This window comes from Artibeus jamaicensis, unplaced genomic scaffold, assembly GCF_021234435.1.
Source record: "Artibeus jamaicensis isolate MK-2021 breed Jamaican fruit bat unplaced genomic scaffold, CSHL_Jam_final scaffold_474, whole genome shotgun sequence".
Taxonomy (NCBI): Eukaryota; Metazoa; Chordata; class Mammalia; order Chiroptera; family Phyllostomidae; genus Artibeus; species Artibeus jamaicensis.
The window spans coordinates 17,678,143-17,699,187 of record NW_026522046.1 but is presented as its reverse complement, the minus strand read 5'-3'; the positions used below and the strand labels follow the sequence as shown (position 1 = coordinate 17,699,187).

The window sequence follows — 21,045 nt, the reverse complement described above, 5'->3', positions numbered from 1 at the left end:
TTTTACTTCTTTTTTTCCCGTCTACATGCCTTTTATTTCTTGCTAGTGCCTTCTTACAGTGGCCCTCAGGGCAATGTAGAATAGGAGTGGAAGGTGGACATCCTTGCATAGTTCCTCGTCTTATGGGGAGAATGGCCAGTTCATCACTAAGCATGAGGCGAGGTGTAGCTTTTCCATAGATACTTTTTATCTGGTTGGGAAAGTCCCTTCTATCGTTTGTGAGTTTTCATCGTGTGGAATTTTGTTAAATTCTTTTTTGATGCCTACTCAGATGATCACGTGGTTTTTCTCCTTTATTCTGTTTCCATGGTGAATCACATTGATGGATTAAATCAAGCTTGCATTGGCCATGATGTAGTAGGGTATATTTTTTTGTTGATGGATTTAATGATATCTTAAGAATTTTGCCTCTGTTATTGAGGGTTGTTGATGTATAATTTAGTTTTCTTGAAACATTTTTTATTTTGGTATCAAGGTAATTCTGCTTTTATAAAATGAGTTGGGAGGTGTTTTTTGTTTGTTTTTAAAGATGTTTATTTCTTGTCAGAGGGAGGGCAAGGAAGAGAGAGAGAAGAGAAACATTCACTGGTTGCCTCTCGCGTGCCGCCATCAGGGGGTTCGGCCCACAACCCAGGCATGTGCCCTGACTGGGAGACAGATGCGACACCCCACCCACTGGGCGACACCAGTCAGGACTGGGAGGGGTTTTGTCCTCTTCTGCTCTCTTTAAGTTTGGTATTTCTTTATTAAATGTTTGGTAAAATTCAACAATGAAGACATCTAAACCTAGAGTTTGTTTCTTTGTAGGAAGGTTTTTAAGGTCAAAATCAGTTTCTGTAATAGGGGTTTTTAGGGATCTTTTTTAATGAGTTTTAGTGTCGTTCCAGGAATTTCTTTCATCACATTACCTCATTTATTGGAAAAAATTATTCATAGTAGTCCCTTATTATCTTTTTGGATTTGTGAGATCTGTGGTAAAGTCCTGTCTTTCCTAATATTGCTAAGTTCTTCCTTAGTTTGGCTGGAGAGTTATCAAGTTTTTTTTGTTTGTTTGTTTTGTTTCTTAAGAACCAGCTTTTGGTTCATTGGTTTGGTTTTTCTTAATTTCATTGTTTTCTACTCTTTATTATATCCTTCCTTTAGCTTGATTTTGGGTTTAATTCATTCTTCTTTTTCTTAAGGTGTAAACTTAGGTAACTGAGTTGAAACCTTCTTTTCCATTATAAGCAAATACAAGAAAATCACAATAAAAGAATGCAAAAGCAATTAATCTATGCAACTTAAATTGAATTTTGATTTTTACCTATTTTATTATACATTATTGCTTTTCAAAATTTGTTTCCACTACAGCTTTGTAAAAATTCTGATAATACATGCTAGCTGTTAAAATTTTTTAAAGGGTACAGAGAGTTAAAAATGATTGTATTAGTGAGGATGGGACATAAAAAATAATCACCAAATTCTTGCACTTAATACAACAATTATTTCATGCACTGTGCATCCGCTGTGAACCATCAGCGGCTTTACCCCACTCAGGGGAGGACTCCGGCTGACAGAGGCCCTGCCGTCTGGAGCCACACCCTCTGCAGCGCACGCCCTGTACTCCCTGTGGCTGGGGAAGAGAACACTGAAGGTGCTGTCTTGTGAGATTTAAAAAAGCTTTGGCCTTGTAGCTCATTGGCAAGAAATAGCCACATGGGCCCACCTAATTGTAAGGGTCAAGGAACTAAAGGCTTCCCATTAGAAACAGAGAAGCAGCAGGTATGGGTGAGCACCGTAATTCTGCAGCCCCGGGGGTAAAACCCCACGGACCTGCCCGCTCGGAGATAAGCCCCACTTCCTGTCATCCTGCCGGCCCCTGACCTTCCTCTCGGCCACCCGGGTTTGGGTTGGGGGGATCACTCCTGTGCTCTAGCAGACCGCTCATTCACATTTGGTGTGACGGCCCTTTGCAACTCTTACCTCGTTTCATCCGTATGTAAATGGAGCTGGGAAGGGTGGATCAAGAATCCCTTGCTAGTTGCTTTAATGACCTGGGAATTTCAAATTTCTTTTGAAAACGGTCCTTTAGAATGTCCCTGGAAGCTGCAGGAGTAACTGCAGCAGCGGTTTATCTGGCGAGGGGCTGGGTGGTGATGAGTGCAGGTGAGGGGCGTTCAAAGTGTGGGTAGGACGAGTTATTGCCACTGCGTACACTTCAGTAACTTGAGTTTCAGACTGTGTGAATTAGTATTACTTATTAAAAAAATTTAAAGAACTTTTCCTGTATTTTCTTAATCGTCTATATTGAATCTAATTATACCATGTAAATGAATGAAAACAAAACACCTAGTTCTTTAAAAGCTGTCAAACAGTTGAATGCCATTTTATTTTTCCCACTGAATTTTGACATATCATCAAATAAAGTACGCATGTCTAAAATTAAAAAATTTATATTTACCTTTTGGAGGAGTACAATTACATTATCCAAATAAGTCAGTTAGTTATGGTTTTTTGAGGATCAGTAAAGGACATAGTCACTCTCAACTGCCTAGCAGCTTTTCGGAAAGCTCTTTTGCCTGCATAAAGGGGGGTTCCTTTCTACATTTCCAGTGGTGAGCGGAGCCGTAATTGAGCCAGAGTGAACGGCATGATCACTGAAATCAGACCCGAGGCTGCACGAAAGCTCCAACATGTATCAGTCATACAACTTCAGGAAATGTGCTTATTAACCCCAAAGCCTTTTTCTTGTGGGGAAAAATAATACATACCTTTCACGATTGCTGTAAGGATTAGGTGAAAGGTGTGCACAACCTCTGGGCAAGGCTCAGCACGTTCTTTTTCCCCCAGGCTTTCTCCACGCAGTCAGCAAGTCCAGCTCATTTCACTTTCTGTGCAGTCATTGACCAGAGTGTCAGCTGTGTTCATCTTCCCACCCTACTGTTCCGTGCACGTGGTTTTTGTTAAACTTTCCTGAGTCCACATAACACAGCTATTCAATTATAACACTACTATGAAGTTTAATCTATCATCTGTTTTTTAAAAGTTACCATCTTTTTACCTTCAGACTCACGAAGGCACAGAGGACTTTCCAAAGGCTATATGAAGTGTGATATTGCAGCTGATTAAACACAGGCGAAAATTCAGCTGTCTGCTATTGAACCAGAGACCAAAGCAGTCTGTGAGATGCCAAACAACACCACTTTGCTCATTCCTTTTTTTCTGTTTGGGAAAACACAGCAATTTTCCCTTTCAAGAAAAACAGCCTGTTACTTATGTTAACATGCAGCAAGTGTCAAAAGGTCCTGTGGCCAAACTGAGAACTGCCGGCTTGGACTCCAAAGCCTGTGGGTGAAAAGGTCAATATAAGCAAGACTTCTTAAATAGATGCCATGTTTTATGTGCCCATATCTCATGGTCTTTGGTGGACTTTTAATCTAAGCATCCCCTTTCTTCCTTTTACTGAAAAAAGATGATAAGCAAGCAATTGCTTGTATTAATCCCACAGCCAGTTACAGTTTTTCTGAGCTGAGATCTGGAGCCAGTTTTGTTGAAGTCCAGTTACTAAGATAGCAGCTGGCTATTAATGGGGGTTATTTTTGTTTTCTGTCTTTCACACAGAGCTTATTCTTGTGGCATTTTTGTATGCCAGGAACCAAAAGTAAGGTAATTCAAGGCACCAAACTCAAGTAAAAATAGGAAGATCATCGGCAGAAAGCCTGCTGGAGAAAACAGAGTAAGTATGGCATGTCGTTAAGATCTGGGTTGTTAATAAGCAGAAAAGTCTCTGGGCCAGTGAAAGAAATCGTGGTTTGCTTCCTGCAGGGCCTGCTAGGACTTCTGAGCTGGTCGGATCGCAGAGTGAGCCCAAGATGCCCTGCAAAGGACTTCCACGTTAGCTTTGTAAGTTGTGCCTGGAGCAGTATGAGTGGATTCATAAGTAGGTAAACGATATTCAGGAAAAGAGCCATATCTCATAAGTCTCTGAATCACTGGAGTTAATGTGAATTTTTTTCAAGGGCAAATTCGGGACCAGTAGCTTATCAAAGGATTTTTGTCTTGTCCTGGGGGCGGGATAGTTGTTTAAAGAACAAAATGTTAGAGTTTTGAATACGCTTCTGGTTGTTTTATCAAGGACCTGGGGTGTAAAATTGGTGCCGCCTCAGAAAGTTTTGGTTTCCACGATTACGATGTTCAGGAACTGTTGTAAAATGACCAGAACATCTTCCGGTTGCTTTTTATTGCCTCAAGTTGCATATCTTCCCCAGTCCTTTTCATCTGTCATAAGCGTTTTCCAGCTTTATGGTTCTTTTATATATTCCTTTTCAGACTGGTTTTGTCTTCTGTGCTCATGTCCTCTTCCAAGGAGCTCCCTGGTCACTGCCTTAGTGGCTGGAGCTGCCCCCCTCCTCCACCTCCCGCACCTCTGCTGGGGGAGCCTGCCTTTCCGGCCTTCCAGCGGCCCCACCGTGAGTCAGCAATGGGGCGGAAACTTGGGAACCATCCTTTGGATGTTGCCTAATTAAACATGGATTCCTTAGCTCTGTTTATTTAATTTTGCCTAGGAGTTATTAAGGATAAAATCATTTTATACAGGTAATTCTTAATTTTACCCTGAAGATACTTTTTATAAGGGGGGGGTCTTCATAAATATGAACCCATACTATTTCCCTTCCTCATGTCCATTCCAAACCCGCGTTTGCTATTTAAAACCCAGCCTGTTTTTTCCTTGGCACATGGGCTTCGTGGGGTCTGTCTGTCCCAGTTACACCTCCTTACCCCAGCACCGCCACTTACAGAGCTAGTGTCGTCTGTCAACCGTGCCCCATGGTTGGGGCATGGAATGAGGATTTGGGGGGAGAGGGTCAAATTCAACTAAATGGATTTTTTTTTAAGATTTTATTTTTAGACTGAGGGAAAGGGAAAGAGGGACAGAAACATGAATGTGTGATTGCCTCTTGTGTGCCCCCATACTGGGGACCTGGCCCGCAACCCAGGCATGTACCCTGACTGGGAATCAAACTGGTGACCCTTTGGTTCACAGGCCAGCACTCAATCCATTGAGTCACACCAGCCAGGGCTAAATGGAAAAAACTTGAATGTACAAGAGAACTTGTCTTATTGGTTCTTTTATATCTATAGTTAGGAATATGAGTATTGAACGATTTTTTATGTTTTTACATACACACATACGGGTACATTATTTGTGTACCTTAGTAAGTGAATTTATGAGATTGGTGGATTTATGGCCATGGGAGTATGTTAAAGAAAAAATTATTCATGGCCCTTGTTGAAGAACGGTAAGGCTCACTGTATTCAGAACCTCTACAACAGACGTAGAGACCAGGATGATGTGGTTTTGCCGCCACATGGAGAGATTAGGCTCAACTCCAAATACAAGTGGGAATTTATAGCCAAGGAGCAAGGTGGGTGGGGGTCAGTGGTCAGAATATCACTAAGGAAGCATCATCAGGGTAAGAGGGAATTCTGGCTAAACCCTAACAGGATTCACGCAGAAGGCAGGTCAGGGTGAGTGGACATCACCTGGAGCATGGTGAGGGACAAGGAACGAGTGATATCGAGGGAGATCAGATATTGAGGATGGGAGATGCTGGCTAACCCGACGTAGCAAGATTCTTGCTAAAATTGGACAATGAAAAGATGAACATAGAAGCTCAGAAGTCAGGCCCTGACTCTCTTCTCAGCACACTGTCTTGTCAAGTCAGGGTGCATCCCGTCAGCAGAATGATAGCCGTCTCCCACACGGGATTCTTCACCCTCAGTACCTCCGTTCGCCCTTGACATTATGTTATCAGTTCTACTCTTGAGCACATTTAGGTTTTCACTTTTCAGGCTTGATCCTCCCTAACTTATTTTTTTCTTAAAGTTTGAGAAATTCAGGAATACCTATAATACTACCGTGTTAATATGTTAGTGTGTACCTTTTTTTTCTATACATGTCTAAAATTAATGACCTAATTTTGTAACCTGCAATTCACTTAATTAAACATTGTGGAAATTTATCATATTTTTTTAAACACACAACAAATTCATGAGGCTTAACATGTAATAAGTATTAAAAGGTGGGGTGAAAACTAGGTCTTCCTCCCGACTCCAGAAACATTTGTTACGGCTGCATTGACAGGCAAGGGTAGATCGCGAGTCACTTTTAACCATCTGGAGTTGCTGACATTTGTGGATGGATCTGTCATTATTTGGGTTTTATTTTGCTACTTAGAAATACTGTGGTTGAACAGCCTTGCAGAAACAGCTTTGGGTCAACTGTGACTTCTGTTTGTAGGATAAATTTCTCACATTTCCTTCCTTTTCTTCCATCCTTTCCTGATTTCTTCCTTTCTGACCTTTCTCCATCATCATCTCTTTTTTCCTGCCTCTGAGTGCATTTGTATCACTCCAGCGTCAACTCCTGTTCCTTTCCCCAGCTCGTCTTAATGTTCTCAGTATTCACACTGAGTCCCTGCTCCTTCCCTGTATTCTCTCATCTCTCCAGGCACCACACCTGCAGAATCACATCCAGAAGATAAATCTTTCCTTTACTGATGTTCCCATTGTTTTACGCTGAACTGTCTGTTCCATATCTTTGACCTTTGGAGATCTAATAGGAATGATGATTCTGCTACCAAAATGTTTTAAATACTGCTACACTAGAGGGCCCCATCTGCATTACCTCTGTATCATTGACAAAACGACAGAAGGCGGGGAGGGAGGGATGGGGTAACATTATCTTGCGTGACAGTGGAACTCATGTTACAGCTCAGTGGTGATTGTTCAGAGTATTATCTGTAGGCTGCTGCTTTAAGCCTGTGTATTCACTGGGATGGGAGTAAAAGGCAGAAAACTGTACTTGAACAACAATTAAAATTAAAAAAAAAAGATTTGAAAAAAAAACCCTGTGTATTCACTCCAGTAAATAAGTCTTTTTTTCCCAAGTTATTAAAACTTGTAGTTATGAAAATTTTAGTAATTTACATGTAACATTTTGGTTATAGATCTGAGAGTTCTGAATGATATGGGTCTCAAAAATGACCAAAGTATACACATTAATTCTTCTTCATCATATTCTGTTTTATAAGAAATATAAATTTCTACTTATACATTTAATTATTTGTAGAAATATTTAGATTAATTTTGAGAATTGAGGCATTTGTTTTGTAGTTTTAAAATGGAGCTAGAATCAAGATAACATCAAGATTTTTTCCCTTTTCTTGCAGGGATGGAAAGCGAAGTGAAGCAGTCTTGTATCGTATGCATTTCAGGGCCTCTGAGATTTAACTAAAAACATGACTGCTCTTTCTTCAGAGAACTGCTCTTCTCAGTACCATCCACACCCAACAAATCAGCTCCTAGACAGTAACTGTCTGCTAGTCTTGATTATACTTGGAAAAATATTATTAAATGTCCTTACACTGGGAATGAGGAGAAAAAACACCTATCAAAATTTTATGGAATATTTTTGCATTTCACTAGCATTCATTGATCTTTTGCTTTTGGTAAATATTTCCATTATATTCTATTTCAAGGATTTTGTGCTTTTAGGCATTAGGTTTACTAAGTACCACATCTGCTTATTCACTCAAATTGTTTCTTTTACTTACGGCTTTCTGCATTATCCAGTTTTCCTGTTGGCATGTATAGATTATTATCTCAATTTTTCTAAAACCACCCTTCCGTTTAAGTGTCAGAAATTATTTTATTTCTTTACAGTAGTTTTCATTTGGATTTCAGTCTTTGCTTACGTTTTGGGAGATGCAGCTATCTACCCAAACCTGCAGCCCCAGAATGTTTACTCTTATCACTGTCCTTTCTACAGCAGCATTCAGAGTTACTGGCTCTCATTTGCCATGGTGATGATTCTATTGATGGCTATCATAGCCTCTTGGTCAGAAGTTATTACCTTGGTGCAGGCTATTAGGATAACTTCCTACATGAATGAGACTGTCCTCTATTTTCCCTTTTCATCGCACTCTAATTATACTGTCACCTCTAAAAAAGGGCTCTTGCCCAAGTTCATTGTCTGTTTTCTCGGGACCTGGTTACCATTTGTACTACTTCAAATAATTATCCTTTTATTTCAAGTAGAGATTCCAGCATATATTGAGATGAACATCCCGTGGTTGTACTTTGTCAACAGTTTTCTCATTGCTACAGTGTGCTGGGTGAATTGTCACAAGCTTCCTCTAAGAGACACTGCATTACCTGTGGATCCGTTTGTCAATTGGAAATGCTGCTTCATTCCACTTGCAATTCATAATCTTGAGCAAATGGAAAAGCCTATATCAATAATAATTTATTAATATGTTGCCACGTTAAAACTTACAATAACTACGATAAGAATCGTAACTTTATAAACAGGGAAGGATGAGGACTCAGGACCTACAGAGATGGAACTGAACCGAAGTCTCCCCCAACCACCACCCACCAACCACGTCCATACTGTTTCAGAATGTGTATTTTGGGGCTATGATATTTGTCTTTTTGTTTGTTCTTTTTAACAAAATAATTGCAAGAAAAAGTTTTATGCTTGTTCAGGAAAACTGCATTTTACAAATGTTAACACAAAACTGAAGTGAGTTAACCTTTGGCCATACTGATGTTTCTGTTACCCAAAAAGATACGGGATCACAAAAGATTCGCTGCCAACTTTGTTACAAACTTAAATAAACATTTTTATGAAATTCAAAGTGAAAAAATGCAGGTCATTTTCTTAAAAGAATTTGTATACATGGTCATTTTAACATAAGGGGAAGATGCTAACTTGGAAAATATATCTCTGTATGTAATGTAAATATTCCTGGAAGCATAGTTTCACCTGCTTACCTTACAGAACTGGATTAGTGACTCGGCTTCCTTCCATGACACAGCAGGTTCATTTTCGGTTACAACTTACATGTCACTTGCATGTCAATTCATAATTATTCAGTACTTCAGCAGTGTATCACACTATAAAAGTAAAGTTGTGTTTCTTAGCCTCAGAGCTAATGCTGTTTTGGGTTGGGTCATTCTGGTTGGGGAGACACCCTGTGCACCATGGAATGTTCAGCAGCATCCCTACCCTCTGCCCCCCAGATACCAGTAGCCCCTTGCTCCCCAGTCATGGCAGTCACAGTACTGCCAGACTCCACCTCACCACCCATGGTGGGCAAAACCGCCCGACTGAGGACTGATGGAATAAAGGAATCTAAGTGGCAAATAATCTGAAGTCACTTTCTGAATTATATTGAACTACCTAGACATTGTCTAATCTGTCCATGTCTACACCTGGCCTTTGCCACTTCTCTGTTACTTTCCCTCTGAATGTATTGCTAATTGACCATGACATGGAACTACACTATTTTAAAATATATTGTATTTTTTAATGTTTTATTGATTATGCCATTACAGTTGTCCCATTTTCCCCCCCTTAGTTCATGTCCATGCATCACAAGTTCTTTAGATTCTGTATTTTCCCATACTATTCTTGTCCTCCCCCTATTTTCTATCTACTGTCTATGCTACTTATTCTCTGTACCTTCTCCCCTTCCTCCTCCTTCCACTCCCCTATTGCTAACCCTCCACATGATCTCCATTTCTATGGTTCTGCTCCTGATCTAGCTGTCCTCTTAGTTTGCTTTTGTTTTAGGTGTGGTTCTTAATAACTGTGAGTTTGCTGTCCTTTCACTGTTCATCTTTTTTATCTTCTTTTTCTTAGGTAAGTCCCTTTAACATTTCATATAATAAGGGCTTGGTGATGATGAACTCCTTGAACTTGACCTTATCTGAGAAGCACTTTATCTGCCCTTCCATTCTAAATGAAAGCATTGCTGGACAGAGCAATCTTGGATGTAGGTTTTTGGATTTCATGACTTGGAGGAATACTTCTTTCCAGCCCCTTCTTGCCTGTAAGGTCTCTTTTGAGAAATCAGCTGACAGTCTGATGGGAACTCCTTTGTAGGTGACTGTCCCCTTATCTCTTGCTGCTTCTAGGATTGTGTCCTTCATTTTAATCTTGGCTAATGTAATTATGATGTGCCTTGGTGTGTTCCTTCTTGGGTCCAACTTTGGGACTCTCTGAGCTTCCTGGATTTCCTGGAAGTCTATTTCCTTTGGCAGATTGGGGAAGTTCTCTTTTATTATTTGTTCAAATAAGTTTTCTACTTGTCGCTCTTCCTCTTCCCCTTCTGGTACCCCTATAATTTGGATGTTGGAACATTTAAAGATGTCCTGGGGGTTCCTAAGCCTCTTCTCATTTTTTTGAATTCTTGTTTTCTGTTTGGTCATTTTTTTTTTCTTCCTTCTGGTCCACTCAATTGATTTGAGTCCCAGTTTCCTTCCCATCACTATTGTTTCTCTGTGCAATTTGCTTCATTTCACTTAGTGAAGCCTTCATTTTTTCATCTAATTTGTGACTAAAATCAACCAGTTCTGTGAGCATCCTGATCACTAGTGTTTTGAACTGTGCATCTGATAGGTTGGCTATCTCTTGATCCCTTAGAAGTATTGGCTCTGGGGCTTTGAGCTGTTCTTCTGCTTGAGCCATAAATGTTTTGGTTTGTTTGTACTTGTTACATATGAGGGGCGGAGCCTTAGGTGTTCACCAGGGTGGGGCAACCCAGGTCACTGGGTTGTGACGTATGTGGGGGCAGGGTCAGAGAGGGGCAATGGCGTTTTTTTTTTTCTGCTCTCTCTCGGATTTTGATCCCTCCTGCTACTCCCCACAAACAAATTGGGCCCTTCTGGTGATGGTTCCCAGATGTGCGGGCTTGTGCACCCTCCAGGACCCTGTGGATCTCTCCAACGAACTCTGAGCCTGGGAGCCTCTCCCGGCACCTCAACCCTGGAAAGTTTTTTCAGTTGGTGCTTTTAGGCTTTATTACCCAGGGCATGGTCAATCTCACTGCTTGTTTTTTGCCTGGTTTATATGCGCTTGAATGTGTGACCTCAGTCAGCCAGCTGTCTTGCGCCCCTACTGGGTCTGCCCATTGCCACCCCACACCTGGGATCTGCCAACCGCAGCCTGCACACCTGGGTCCATCTGGGGGCTTTTTCCTGTGCGACCCCTAACAGCCAGCCGCTGACTCCGCCCCTTTTACCAGTCTGGATGAATGGTTCGTTGTCGTCAGACTTCGGTACAGTTCAATTTTCTCTCTGTTTTGGTTGCATTCTGGTTTTTAAATATTTGTTGTTTATAAACTCAGTTGTGCAAGGAGGTACAGTGCTTCCACCTACGCCTCCATCTTGGCCGGAAGTAAAATATACTGTACTTAACAGAGAATTAAACTCAACAGATTTTAAATGAGGAAAATTTATAACTGTTTCAAACTCCTTACTAAGCTTGTTAATTGTTATTCATTCAGTGCATTCCCCACACCTCATAAGCTTAAAGGAAAAAAAAAGAAATTATTCAATAGACCAGCCAAATGGAAGAGGCTTTTATTTTTAAAGAAATGAACTTAACAGCTGGTCTACAATATATTATTTAATTATAAACAACATAAATAAATGATCCTGCAGGCCCACTAACCTTCCATCCAGACCCACACGAAGCAATGTTACAACAATATTCTATGTGAAAATGTGCAGGTAACAAAGGTGCAATTACAAGCAAGTTTAAGCAGCAGAGTATAAGGTGCTTTAATTTAATAGTTAATGTTGCCATCAACAAACATTTGAATGCTTAATTTTAACTTTACTAAATACAGACACAACAAATATGGAAATCTAAAATTAATACACATGCTACTTGTTAATATGAAAGTGCCTTCTCTTTTTTAAAAAAATACACCAAATGGACAATCTTTTTACATAGATCATGGTGTGCTCTTATAATGCAAAATTAACTTCATTTTCAGGTTATATGTTTGAAAACTGTAGCTACAGACACCAATCTAAGAACGCTAATGCTAAGAGTGCTACAACTATTCAATTTCCTGTAAGGAGAACTCTAATACAATATCCAATGTAAAGAATACATTTATAAATAATCTTAACATTTGTTTTCTGTAAGGATAAAAAACGTCCCCCCCCCCCCCGTGATGCTTTGTTCATCCTGGGTGGATCAGCTTTTGAGGCTTTAATAACATGAACGTCCTATGTAAGAGCAATGTGAGGAACCAAAAGGAGGAATGGAAAAATCAGTTAACGTGTGCTTGAAGCATCAAAAATTAGTATTTTTTAATAAAACCAGTTTATCATAATTTGCCTTTGTTAAACCAACACCCCCCCAAATCACCCACCAAGACACAAGCACCGACTCAGCAGAGGCCTGGCACACCTGCCGCCAGTGTCAGCAGCCACCAGCCGCGGCGGCCCTCACCCCTCCGCATGCTCTGCACGAGGGTAATGTAGGAAGCTACTCTGACTTTTCCCTCTTATGGCAAAAAAACAAAATGACCAACCTTTTGAATAAGGTGATTGGGAATGTGGTTAAACATACTGGAAGTTAGACATCCAAAATTATACCATACTTGCAAACTCCAATGACTTTAAATTTAAAGAATATATATACAAAAAGTGTTTATGCAATATATATTTTAACAGCATAAAATATTTTTTAAATTGGGTAAATTAAGACATCTTAGACTGTGCCAGACTATCAAATTACTCGGGTGTCAGTATTCCTGTTTTTAATCAGTGTTATAGATTCTAGTCCAACATGTACTTGGACATTTTCTTGCTTTAAGAAACTGTGACTTTGACGCATAAAAGGATTTTTTAATATTAGATTTAAAAAAATCTTTATAGAATGTTAGTATCAAGTAATGTTAATGTACATAACGCTGTACTGACAGGAATTACACTGTGATTCACAGAATCCTCAAGTGGTAAGGAGTCCTCTACCCAGTTGAGAATTGATCCCATTCAATGCTCACTCCCCAAATACTTGTCAGTTTAAACACTGAACTCTTGCCCTGACTGGGTGGCTCAGTTGGCTGGAGGGTAGCCCCGTACACCAGAAGGCTGCATGCAGTTCCATTCCCTGTCAGGGCACACACCTAGGTTTCGGGTTTAATCCTCGGTTGGGGTTGTGTACAAGGAGCAACCAATCAATGTTTCTCCCCACCCCCTCTAAAAAGCAATGAAAAGATGACCTCAGGTGAGGATAAAAAAACGACAACAAAAAAAAGAACTCTTATGTTTACTAGTTCTACATTTCAAAGGAAACCCTTTTACTATGTAATGTGTGCTTTCAAAGATTAGGTATTAGTGATAAAATGTATTTTATGTAATCTTTCTTGTTTTAAAAATAAGCCAAAACCAAACAAAAAATAAAACTGTTCAGCTATGTCCTTTCAGATTTTTCAGTTTTAGATATTACTTCACTGTCAATACTGGGCATAAAGCTTTTATAGTTAAAATGTATAGTGAGTCGGGTGGGCGGGGCAGGGGACAGCAATGGGCCAAAGACTGGGACAACTATAATAGAACAATAAAAAAGTAATTAAAAAAATGTATAGTAAGTCAGCACTAGCGTCTTTGTATGGTTCTGTCACACACTCTGCATAGTAACACTTCTGGAATAGATTCAAGTGTCAAAGTGATTCTTAGAAATATGGGCTGTCACAACAGTCTCAAAATATTAATTCTTAATGTTAGTACCCTTAATTTTATAACCTAATCAGGTATATGATTGACTGATGTTTAGTGATTCACTCAGACTCTTAGATATCTAGCCTAATCCCTCCCAATGCACACCAAAATTCCCTCAGTCCCAACTTTACATGCAATACATTAAGTAATAATAATTGTGTATATCTGTTAAAAATGCAATCAGAATTTTGTTTGGAGAGATTCTGTTTACTTCTTACTAGTTCCTTAGGTCATGTGCAGCACATGCCACACATAGTAAGTGTTCAAATGGTTTGCTACGTGAATGGGTGAATGTATGAATGACACTATTCATGTGTGTTCACAGATTCCATGGTTAACTAGCAGGAAACATTTAGAAAAATGTCTGCAATTTGCTTGTCTGTCTGAATTTTCTGCCTTATTCCTTAGGACAACAAAGACAAGGTGACCAAGGAGGTAATGCTTAATAATAATATTTTAGCAATAGCTTGAAAGTATGAACTGTTAAGAAGGGAATGTGAATTAAGTAGGAGCAACTTAAAAATATCCCATTATGTGGCCCCAAATCACAGTTTTAGAGCTGGGAGGAACCTCATAGGTGATTTAAACCCAAATCAACATTTTGAGTAGGGTAGGCTCCATGCTGTATATTCAGAAGATGAAACAGGTTAAAAGGTAAGTAACTGCCTTTTAGCTGTACGTTGTCATAGCTAATTCATCAAATGCATGTAAAACCCCCTTCATCATATTAACAGAATGATTATGTTTATCTATTGCTTTATTACTGAAATAGATTATTTAGTACTACCTAAAACAAAAAGAATTATGGCTTCTAACATTCTGAAAAACAAAGATTTAAACAATGGATACTTCTGGTGTTTTTGAGGCAAGACTGAAAACTTAGACTGATGCTTATTTCCCCCCCAGCCCCACCACCCCCATAAAAACCGACTTCTCACCTCCATCAATTAGAGCTCCCAAAACACGAGCTAGCACTGATAGTATTCCCTAACGTGTAACTTCTGGGCCAATAATGATGGCTACTGTCAATCCTTAAGAAGATTAGTTACTAGAGTCAATTTAAATAGGTCATCTAAAAGGACTTACTATATTACTCAAATTTCAAACTATGCCACGTTAGCATAACTTTTAATTTACATTAATTTCTTTTTCCAAATTAGGCTTCATTAATTACTATACTTACTTTTAAACAATAGATTTAAAAACCTTTGCACAGGTTTTCTTTCCGTAGATGCATATTTACACCACTGGTATCACTGACAGCAACTGTATTTTTTAAAGACAATAAAAAGAATATCTTTCTAGAGTACCTCTTTAACGTCTGAGATTAAAATATCATCTTTAAATAAAATGTCCATAAGCTATAAAAAGAAAAGAGATGAAACATTCATTGAAAACACTTCCCCAAAGCTTCCACAGATATGGCACTTTATTAAAAGGTCATCCGTTGGAGCAGAGGGGACAGTTTTCATTGGAGATGCTGGGTCACATCTGAAAAGGGGCGAGGTCACCCCTTATGTGCACTAATTAGAGTGAGTGTTCAGAAAAAGAGTTTTGCTCTGGAATCTGATGGTAATAATTACATTTGTATTAGTGCTTTACAACTTTCAAAAAGCTTTCTTATAGTATACTTTAAGCTAGATTAAATAAGCTCTAAAAATAACATAAAACTTTAGAATTCTTAAAAACTTAGGAAACTTTTTCTAAAGAGAACATAATTTTTAACATTTTTAATTGAAAAAATGGCTTGTATTGCTGCTCTGAAGGGAATTATATGATGACATATTTTCTGAACTTCTAACCAAAAAGGATTATTTTAAGAATACTTTTAAAAATGTATAGCTTTTAATGGGTTGAAATTAAACTTTAGTAAAATTGTGTATTTACTTTTCCTAATACTGTATTTGTGCTTATCTAAACTGAAGCAACCTTTAAGATGAAATCAAATGTTCTAAACAGATTCAAATGAGAGTTAAACAGTCTTTGACGCGCACTACTGCGCATCAAAGAAATGGAGGCAGGCTTGTGCTCACTGAAACCCACACTGACCAAGAGAAACTTGTGGCCGTTCTCAGACATCCAGTTCTTAGACTGAGACACAAACTAGCAACTAAAATACGATCTTAAAAATGCTCTGATTTATAAAAGTTGGTAAGGTTGACTCAGCTTTGGCACCTGAAAATGAATACTCAATAAGTGATCACAATTAGAATGATTAACCTTTGAGGTTTTGACAAACATTTTCTAACAACAATAGCTGTCAACCTCTTTCAGAAGTCAAAAATAACTCATGTATCATTGGAACTCTTACTATGCTCCTAAGGGCAGGGCCAGTGGACAAAGAGTGGAAGAATGGAGTTTGAGTACAAGTAAATCTCAACGCACTAAAAACTATGCCCTCTTACTGCATAACAGGGGTCCAGCCATTACAAGTCACCGTTTTGAACTACGGAAGGCCTATCTGCACAACATGACCTCTGTCAGCTGTGCTGTCCCCTTGGGTCAGGAACGCTCTTCCTCATGCATGTGGTCTCCTCCCCCACTTCCCAACCCTCCACCCTAGAAGACGCACAGGGAATAGACAGAGCAAACACTGTGCACAGACAAGTGCGCCGGTTCCACTGCCCAGAGGTTTTACTGAAACACGACAGAAAGCCCTGTCCAGTTATCTTCCTAAAATTAACCCCACTGCAAAACCCTCTCCCAGGATTTTCAGACAAAGTCCTCTTTAAGAAGAAAGTTTTCACACAGAGTTTAGGGCTAGAGGCAACTTAGGGGGTAAGGTGTGAGGATGGCCCTTTCATGCTATTAGGTAACGCTCAATGCTAGCTGCACGAACGCTGCGTGTTCTTGCCACTCGCTAAGAGCGAGGATCCTCTAACTACAAAATATAACCAGGTTGTTTTGGTTGAAAGTAATCTTTAAAATGTTTGAACAGTGTGTCCAGTCAGGGATTTCATTCATTCAGTATGGCTGTGCGGAAACATCATTCACATACATCTACAATAGTTTATTCTTTCTGAAACTGTTTCCACACATGTAAACACAACCTAAGACTACACAATCTATATATACTGCATCCCTAGCACACTTGTGCCAACACCCTTCAAATGCAGATAATGGGACTTAATAAAATTGAACCGAACACATCAGTGATAGAGGGCACTATGGCAGATCTCAATCTACAAGCGGTATTTGAATAAATGCCCGACTGTCATTTCACACTGGATGTATGAAAATCAGCTATGTCAAAAATTACTCAAAGGCATGGACATAACAACATTTCATACAGTTCTAAGTGTTTCAACACACCAGGAAACAAAAACAGTGGGCCACTTAAAGTCATTTCTATTTAAAACTAGGTAAAACAGCATTAACCTCAAGTGCAAACCTGCTCAGTGTTCAGGCGGGATAAACTAACGGGTGGCTGGCCTCCGTCTGCCTCTCGCATCCTTGAGCTTTCTTCACGGGCATTTCTCTCCTCCCGTTTCACCTCTAATTCTAGGGGACAGCACTGAAAGTGGGACTTAAAAAAAATGCCTGTCTAGAGGATGCCACAGCAAATTAGAAGTACCATCTTGGAAATACCTAATGCCACCTCAAAAAGCGACAGGTGTGGGGACAGCAGTCTGTCTCCTACCATGCCAGTGCTATCAAAGCCGCGGGGCTGTGCCAGACATCCCGACACGGGGCTGGATGAAAACCCGTCCCTGGAAAAGTAACTTCTACAAACCAGCTCCCTGCTCGTTTACTTCCTTAGGAATGCAGGGCTTAAAGCTTTTCCCTCAATGGAGAGAGTGCATCAGTTTAAAGAAAAAATGTGAACTTGTGGCAAAAGTAGGAAGAACTTCCCATATTCCCCTGCTGCTTGTCATTCCCTTGTCAATCAAAATTCTGAAAAAAACAAAAAACCCAGTATGAAGAAAAAATGAAAATAATAGTACTCTTCCCAACTATATCATAAGAAAACTGCTTAAAGCTCAAGAGAGAGGTGGACACCTGGTGTCACTGTCCACGTCCATTATACGTAACTGAAATTAAGATGGTTTCATTATCTTGAAAGAAACAGCTGCATCAAAGGTGAGAATGACCAGCTGAAAGCACACGAGCCATTTCTAAATGAAAAGACTTAACTGAAAAAAGCAAGTATACTTTCTGGTATTTTTTGAGTGGAGACAACAGAAGATCTGGACTATTCTTAAGATTATTATTATGAGATTTAAGATTATAATGTGCTCTCAAACAGAAGCCCTTCTGGCAAGCTTTCTTGGACACAACACAGAGCTAGGCACAGGACTGCTATTAGAAGGGGTGTAAATAAAAGGAGAACCTGTAACACAGTCCGAAGCTAACACCTTGAAGGCTATAGGTAATATAGTCATGGGAGGTAAGCATTATTGTAAGGGGAATCTATCCCAAATAATCAATTTTATATAAGCTATGGATTATCTATAATAAAGTTTTAATTCCTTGTGTCCCCACCCCCATACAGTGGACCATCTTGTACTAGTGCTTAGCTTGTAATTGTTCTGAAGTTACAACACGAGGGAAAAAGTCAAGCATGTGACAACTCTCGTCACAATGATTGAATGCTAATAAATGAAAGCTGACTACAGAGTACACCTACTTTACCTTGAAATTTGAATCTGGTCATTAAAGATGTGATACAAGGAAATATGCAACATAGACTACGAGCTATTGTAGGTCTGGAACAGGAGCCTTACACTATATTACACACTCTAACCTACATGTAACTATCAGTAAACATCTTTTTTTAAATGTTACTACACAAAAGAATCCCACAAAGCATACATTCAAACAAGAGGCATCTAAAGATTAAAAAAATTACCCGCTGTATTTTTGTATAAAAATAATCAACATTCTCTAATGTACACAAAGCCAAAAGATAAATATCTGTGATGTCTGTAATGACATCTTTAGTCTTCTACGAGTTCAACACAATCTTTCTGAAAAGAGCAGTGACAATGACCAAAACTCATGGACTTTTGCCCACTTATGCCAAATATCTATGCATGTTCCTTCAATTATAAAACATTTCCATTGTATGGTAAAGATAAGATGAAAAAGATTCAAACAAATCTTTGACGTCCAGGACTATAAAGCGCTTAGGGCTCTCACGATATTTAGTGTCATAATTCCAACAGATCACTAACTGTTCAATGAAAGGTTCTGCTTTAAAATTTTTCTCCTGAAACAAGAAAATTACATAGAAAATTAGATCTCACCATCCAAGAGATATCACTTGGTAAGTGCTCTGAAGAAGTATGCAGGGGATTAGTCAAAAGAAAAAAAAAGGACTATGCTTTCTAGCTAGAGCCAGCATGTTCAACATTAGAAAAACCCCAAAGACCACACATATCAGCCGGCTACAAACTATTGCTTTGTCAGCAAAGCTGTATGTGCTCTGGTTCATAAGGTAAAATCAGATTATGCCTTCTGTACTGGAACATCAGAGCAGAGAGGTATTGAAGATAATATAAAATATCTTCTAAGAGTCAAATTCTTTGTATGCTAGTCCTCACTTTATCAGCCAGTTTAATCATCCCCCCCAACTTGTCTAACGTGCAAACACTGGGAAAAATACTTCAGCAGAACACTGATACTATCTGAAATATTTCCATTGTATAAAGTATGCCTGTGGATGAAAAAGAGAAATGTTTGTAATTCCTACACCAGAGTTTCTCAACCCTGGCACTACTGACATTTTAGACCACGTAACTCTGCTGTGAAGGGCTGTCCTATGTGCTGTGGGACAAACAGCAATACATCCCTGTCCTCCATGTGTTAGACACAAAAGCCACCCTCCCTCATCCAACAAACTGTGACAAACAAAACGTCCCCATGGCAGCAAAACTAATCTCCGTTGAGAACCACAGCTCTAGATGTACAAAAACTAAGGGGAAAACTTTCTTAGCTACACCAAATTCTTTATCAAGTTTGGAACAGAAACCAACTCTTCAGACTTCCAGATCAGTATTAGTCATGCTAGAACGCAATTCTCCTTTACAGACAAAGCAACTTTCTAACAGACGTGTTCTTGTAAAATGCACTGGCAGCTCACTGCATACAGTCCTAGTCACTGGACTCCTAAATTATCTCTCATGACGACCTACGGAAAACTTATAGAGTAGGAAAGTGTGTAACAAAATTGGATCAAAAGAGGAGAAACATAAATCATTAAATTACTTTTAAAAGAATTCTTTATATTAATGATAAACATTACTTCTTAAAAAATTATCTACTATAACATATTTCTTTGAAAAATATCATGGCCCTCTATAACAAGTCTTTCAATGTTGTGTGTAACCTGTAAAATGAATTTCATCAGTGTTGGCTGATTATGAAAATGTATGATGAATTATTGTATCTGTAGAAGAAATATCAGCTTCTAATGTGGAAATCCCAATTTTCTTGGCTACCCAGCACAATACGTGATAATATTCTGGGCCAACAGGCCAACCTTACGAGTTTGTTTAAGAAGAGCAAAACTCCTGTTATCTCAAAGGCTCGAGATCCTGTTAAGACTCCTTCAGAGAGTTGATGCGTGCACAGATCTTCAAGGCTGGGCCCAGCTTGATATTCATTGCACTCATTAGATGGTCTTCTTTTAGCAAGAGAAGAGCCTGTCCATCAATCTCCTGGGCTCTGAACTCATCTGCAATATCCTGGCAGCCTGGAATTTGATCAGAGGAAGGAAGTTAGAATTAATACGCAACAAGGACGCGTTACTCCTAACAGTCACAGTCATGCTCTCCCTGGGCCTGAGTCTCTGAAATACAGGCTGAGAAACGAATCAGATTTATTTATGGTAGTCTTAGGTTGATTCCTGAAGAAGAGAGTATTCCTCCGCATTCTGTAAATAGAAATTAATACAAAACCCAAATAAAGCAGTTTACTTGGAATTCTAGTTCTAAACATAACATAGAAATAACTAGTAAGAGTCAGGTGAAATGTACAGATTGGTCAGTCTAGATACAGCGTATTTTCACAAAAAGGATGGCGCTGTTACCTCAAAGCATGCCACACACATAACAAGTTTAGATTAACTACTTATTAAACCTCCTGAACCTCACTTTCTATAATATATCCTTCACGTACAGATACACAGGAATAAAATATAATGTTCTGTCATTTAAATAACGGTTTGGAAATATTTTCTTACGTACCAAAGCACCACTTTCATGATCACTTGTACCTTACTTCAATCTACAACATTCAGTGGCAAGCATACCTAAAACATGTTTTGTTGTTCACTCGGGACAGAGCTGACCCACCCAGACTATGGTGCTGCTCCACTGGAACAACACCGAAATGTATTATACTGCTTAACTTGTAATTTCAACCCCAAATCTTAGTATCATAGATTCATCTCCACTTTTGAAAAATAAATTCTCATTGAAATTAGACCTTACTGGCTAATCTCTTGCCAAATAACCAATATTTTAGCTCTCACTCAAA

At 39.1% G+C, this 21,045-nt stretch overlaps 2 protein-coding genes across 24 annotated transcripts in view; one reads left to right on the top strand and one right to left on the bottom strand.

Annotated features, from left to right (window-relative positions):
• Positions 1–21,045, top strand: part of GPR160 (G protein-coupled receptor 160) — a 108,474-nt gene that overhangs the window by 28,081 nt on the left and 59,348 nt on the right. For 6 of the 14 annotated variants that reach the window (XM_037137456.2, XM_037137458.2, XM_037137455.2 and 3 more), the window contains 3 exons: positions 3,601–3,715; positions 3,805–3,882; positions 7,212–11,398. In XM_037137456.2, the coding sequence (XP_036993351.2) occupies positions 7,281–8,294 (1,014 nt within the window). In that variant the 5' untranslated portion in view covers positions 3,601–3,715; positions 3,805–3,882; positions 7,212–7,280 and the 3' untranslated portion in view covers positions 8,295–11,398. The other 8 variants (XR_008390172.1, XR_005081409.2, XR_005081411.2 and 5 more) reach the window with 3 other exon arrangements.
• PHC3 (polyhomeotic homolog 3) overlaps positions 11,394–21,045 on the bottom strand; it is a 75,372-nt gene continuing 65,720 nt past the window's right edge. For 9 of the 10 annotated variants that reach the window (XM_037137442.2, XM_037137441.2, XM_037137439.2 and 6 more), the window contains one exon: positions 11,394–20,260. In XM_037137442.2, coding sequence (XP_036993337.1) covers positions 20,106–20,260 — 155 coding nt within the window. In that variant the 3' untranslated portion in view covers positions 11,394–20,105. The remainder of the gene's footprint in view (positions 20,261–21,045) is intronic. The other variant, XR_005081406.2, reaches the window with a different exon arrangement.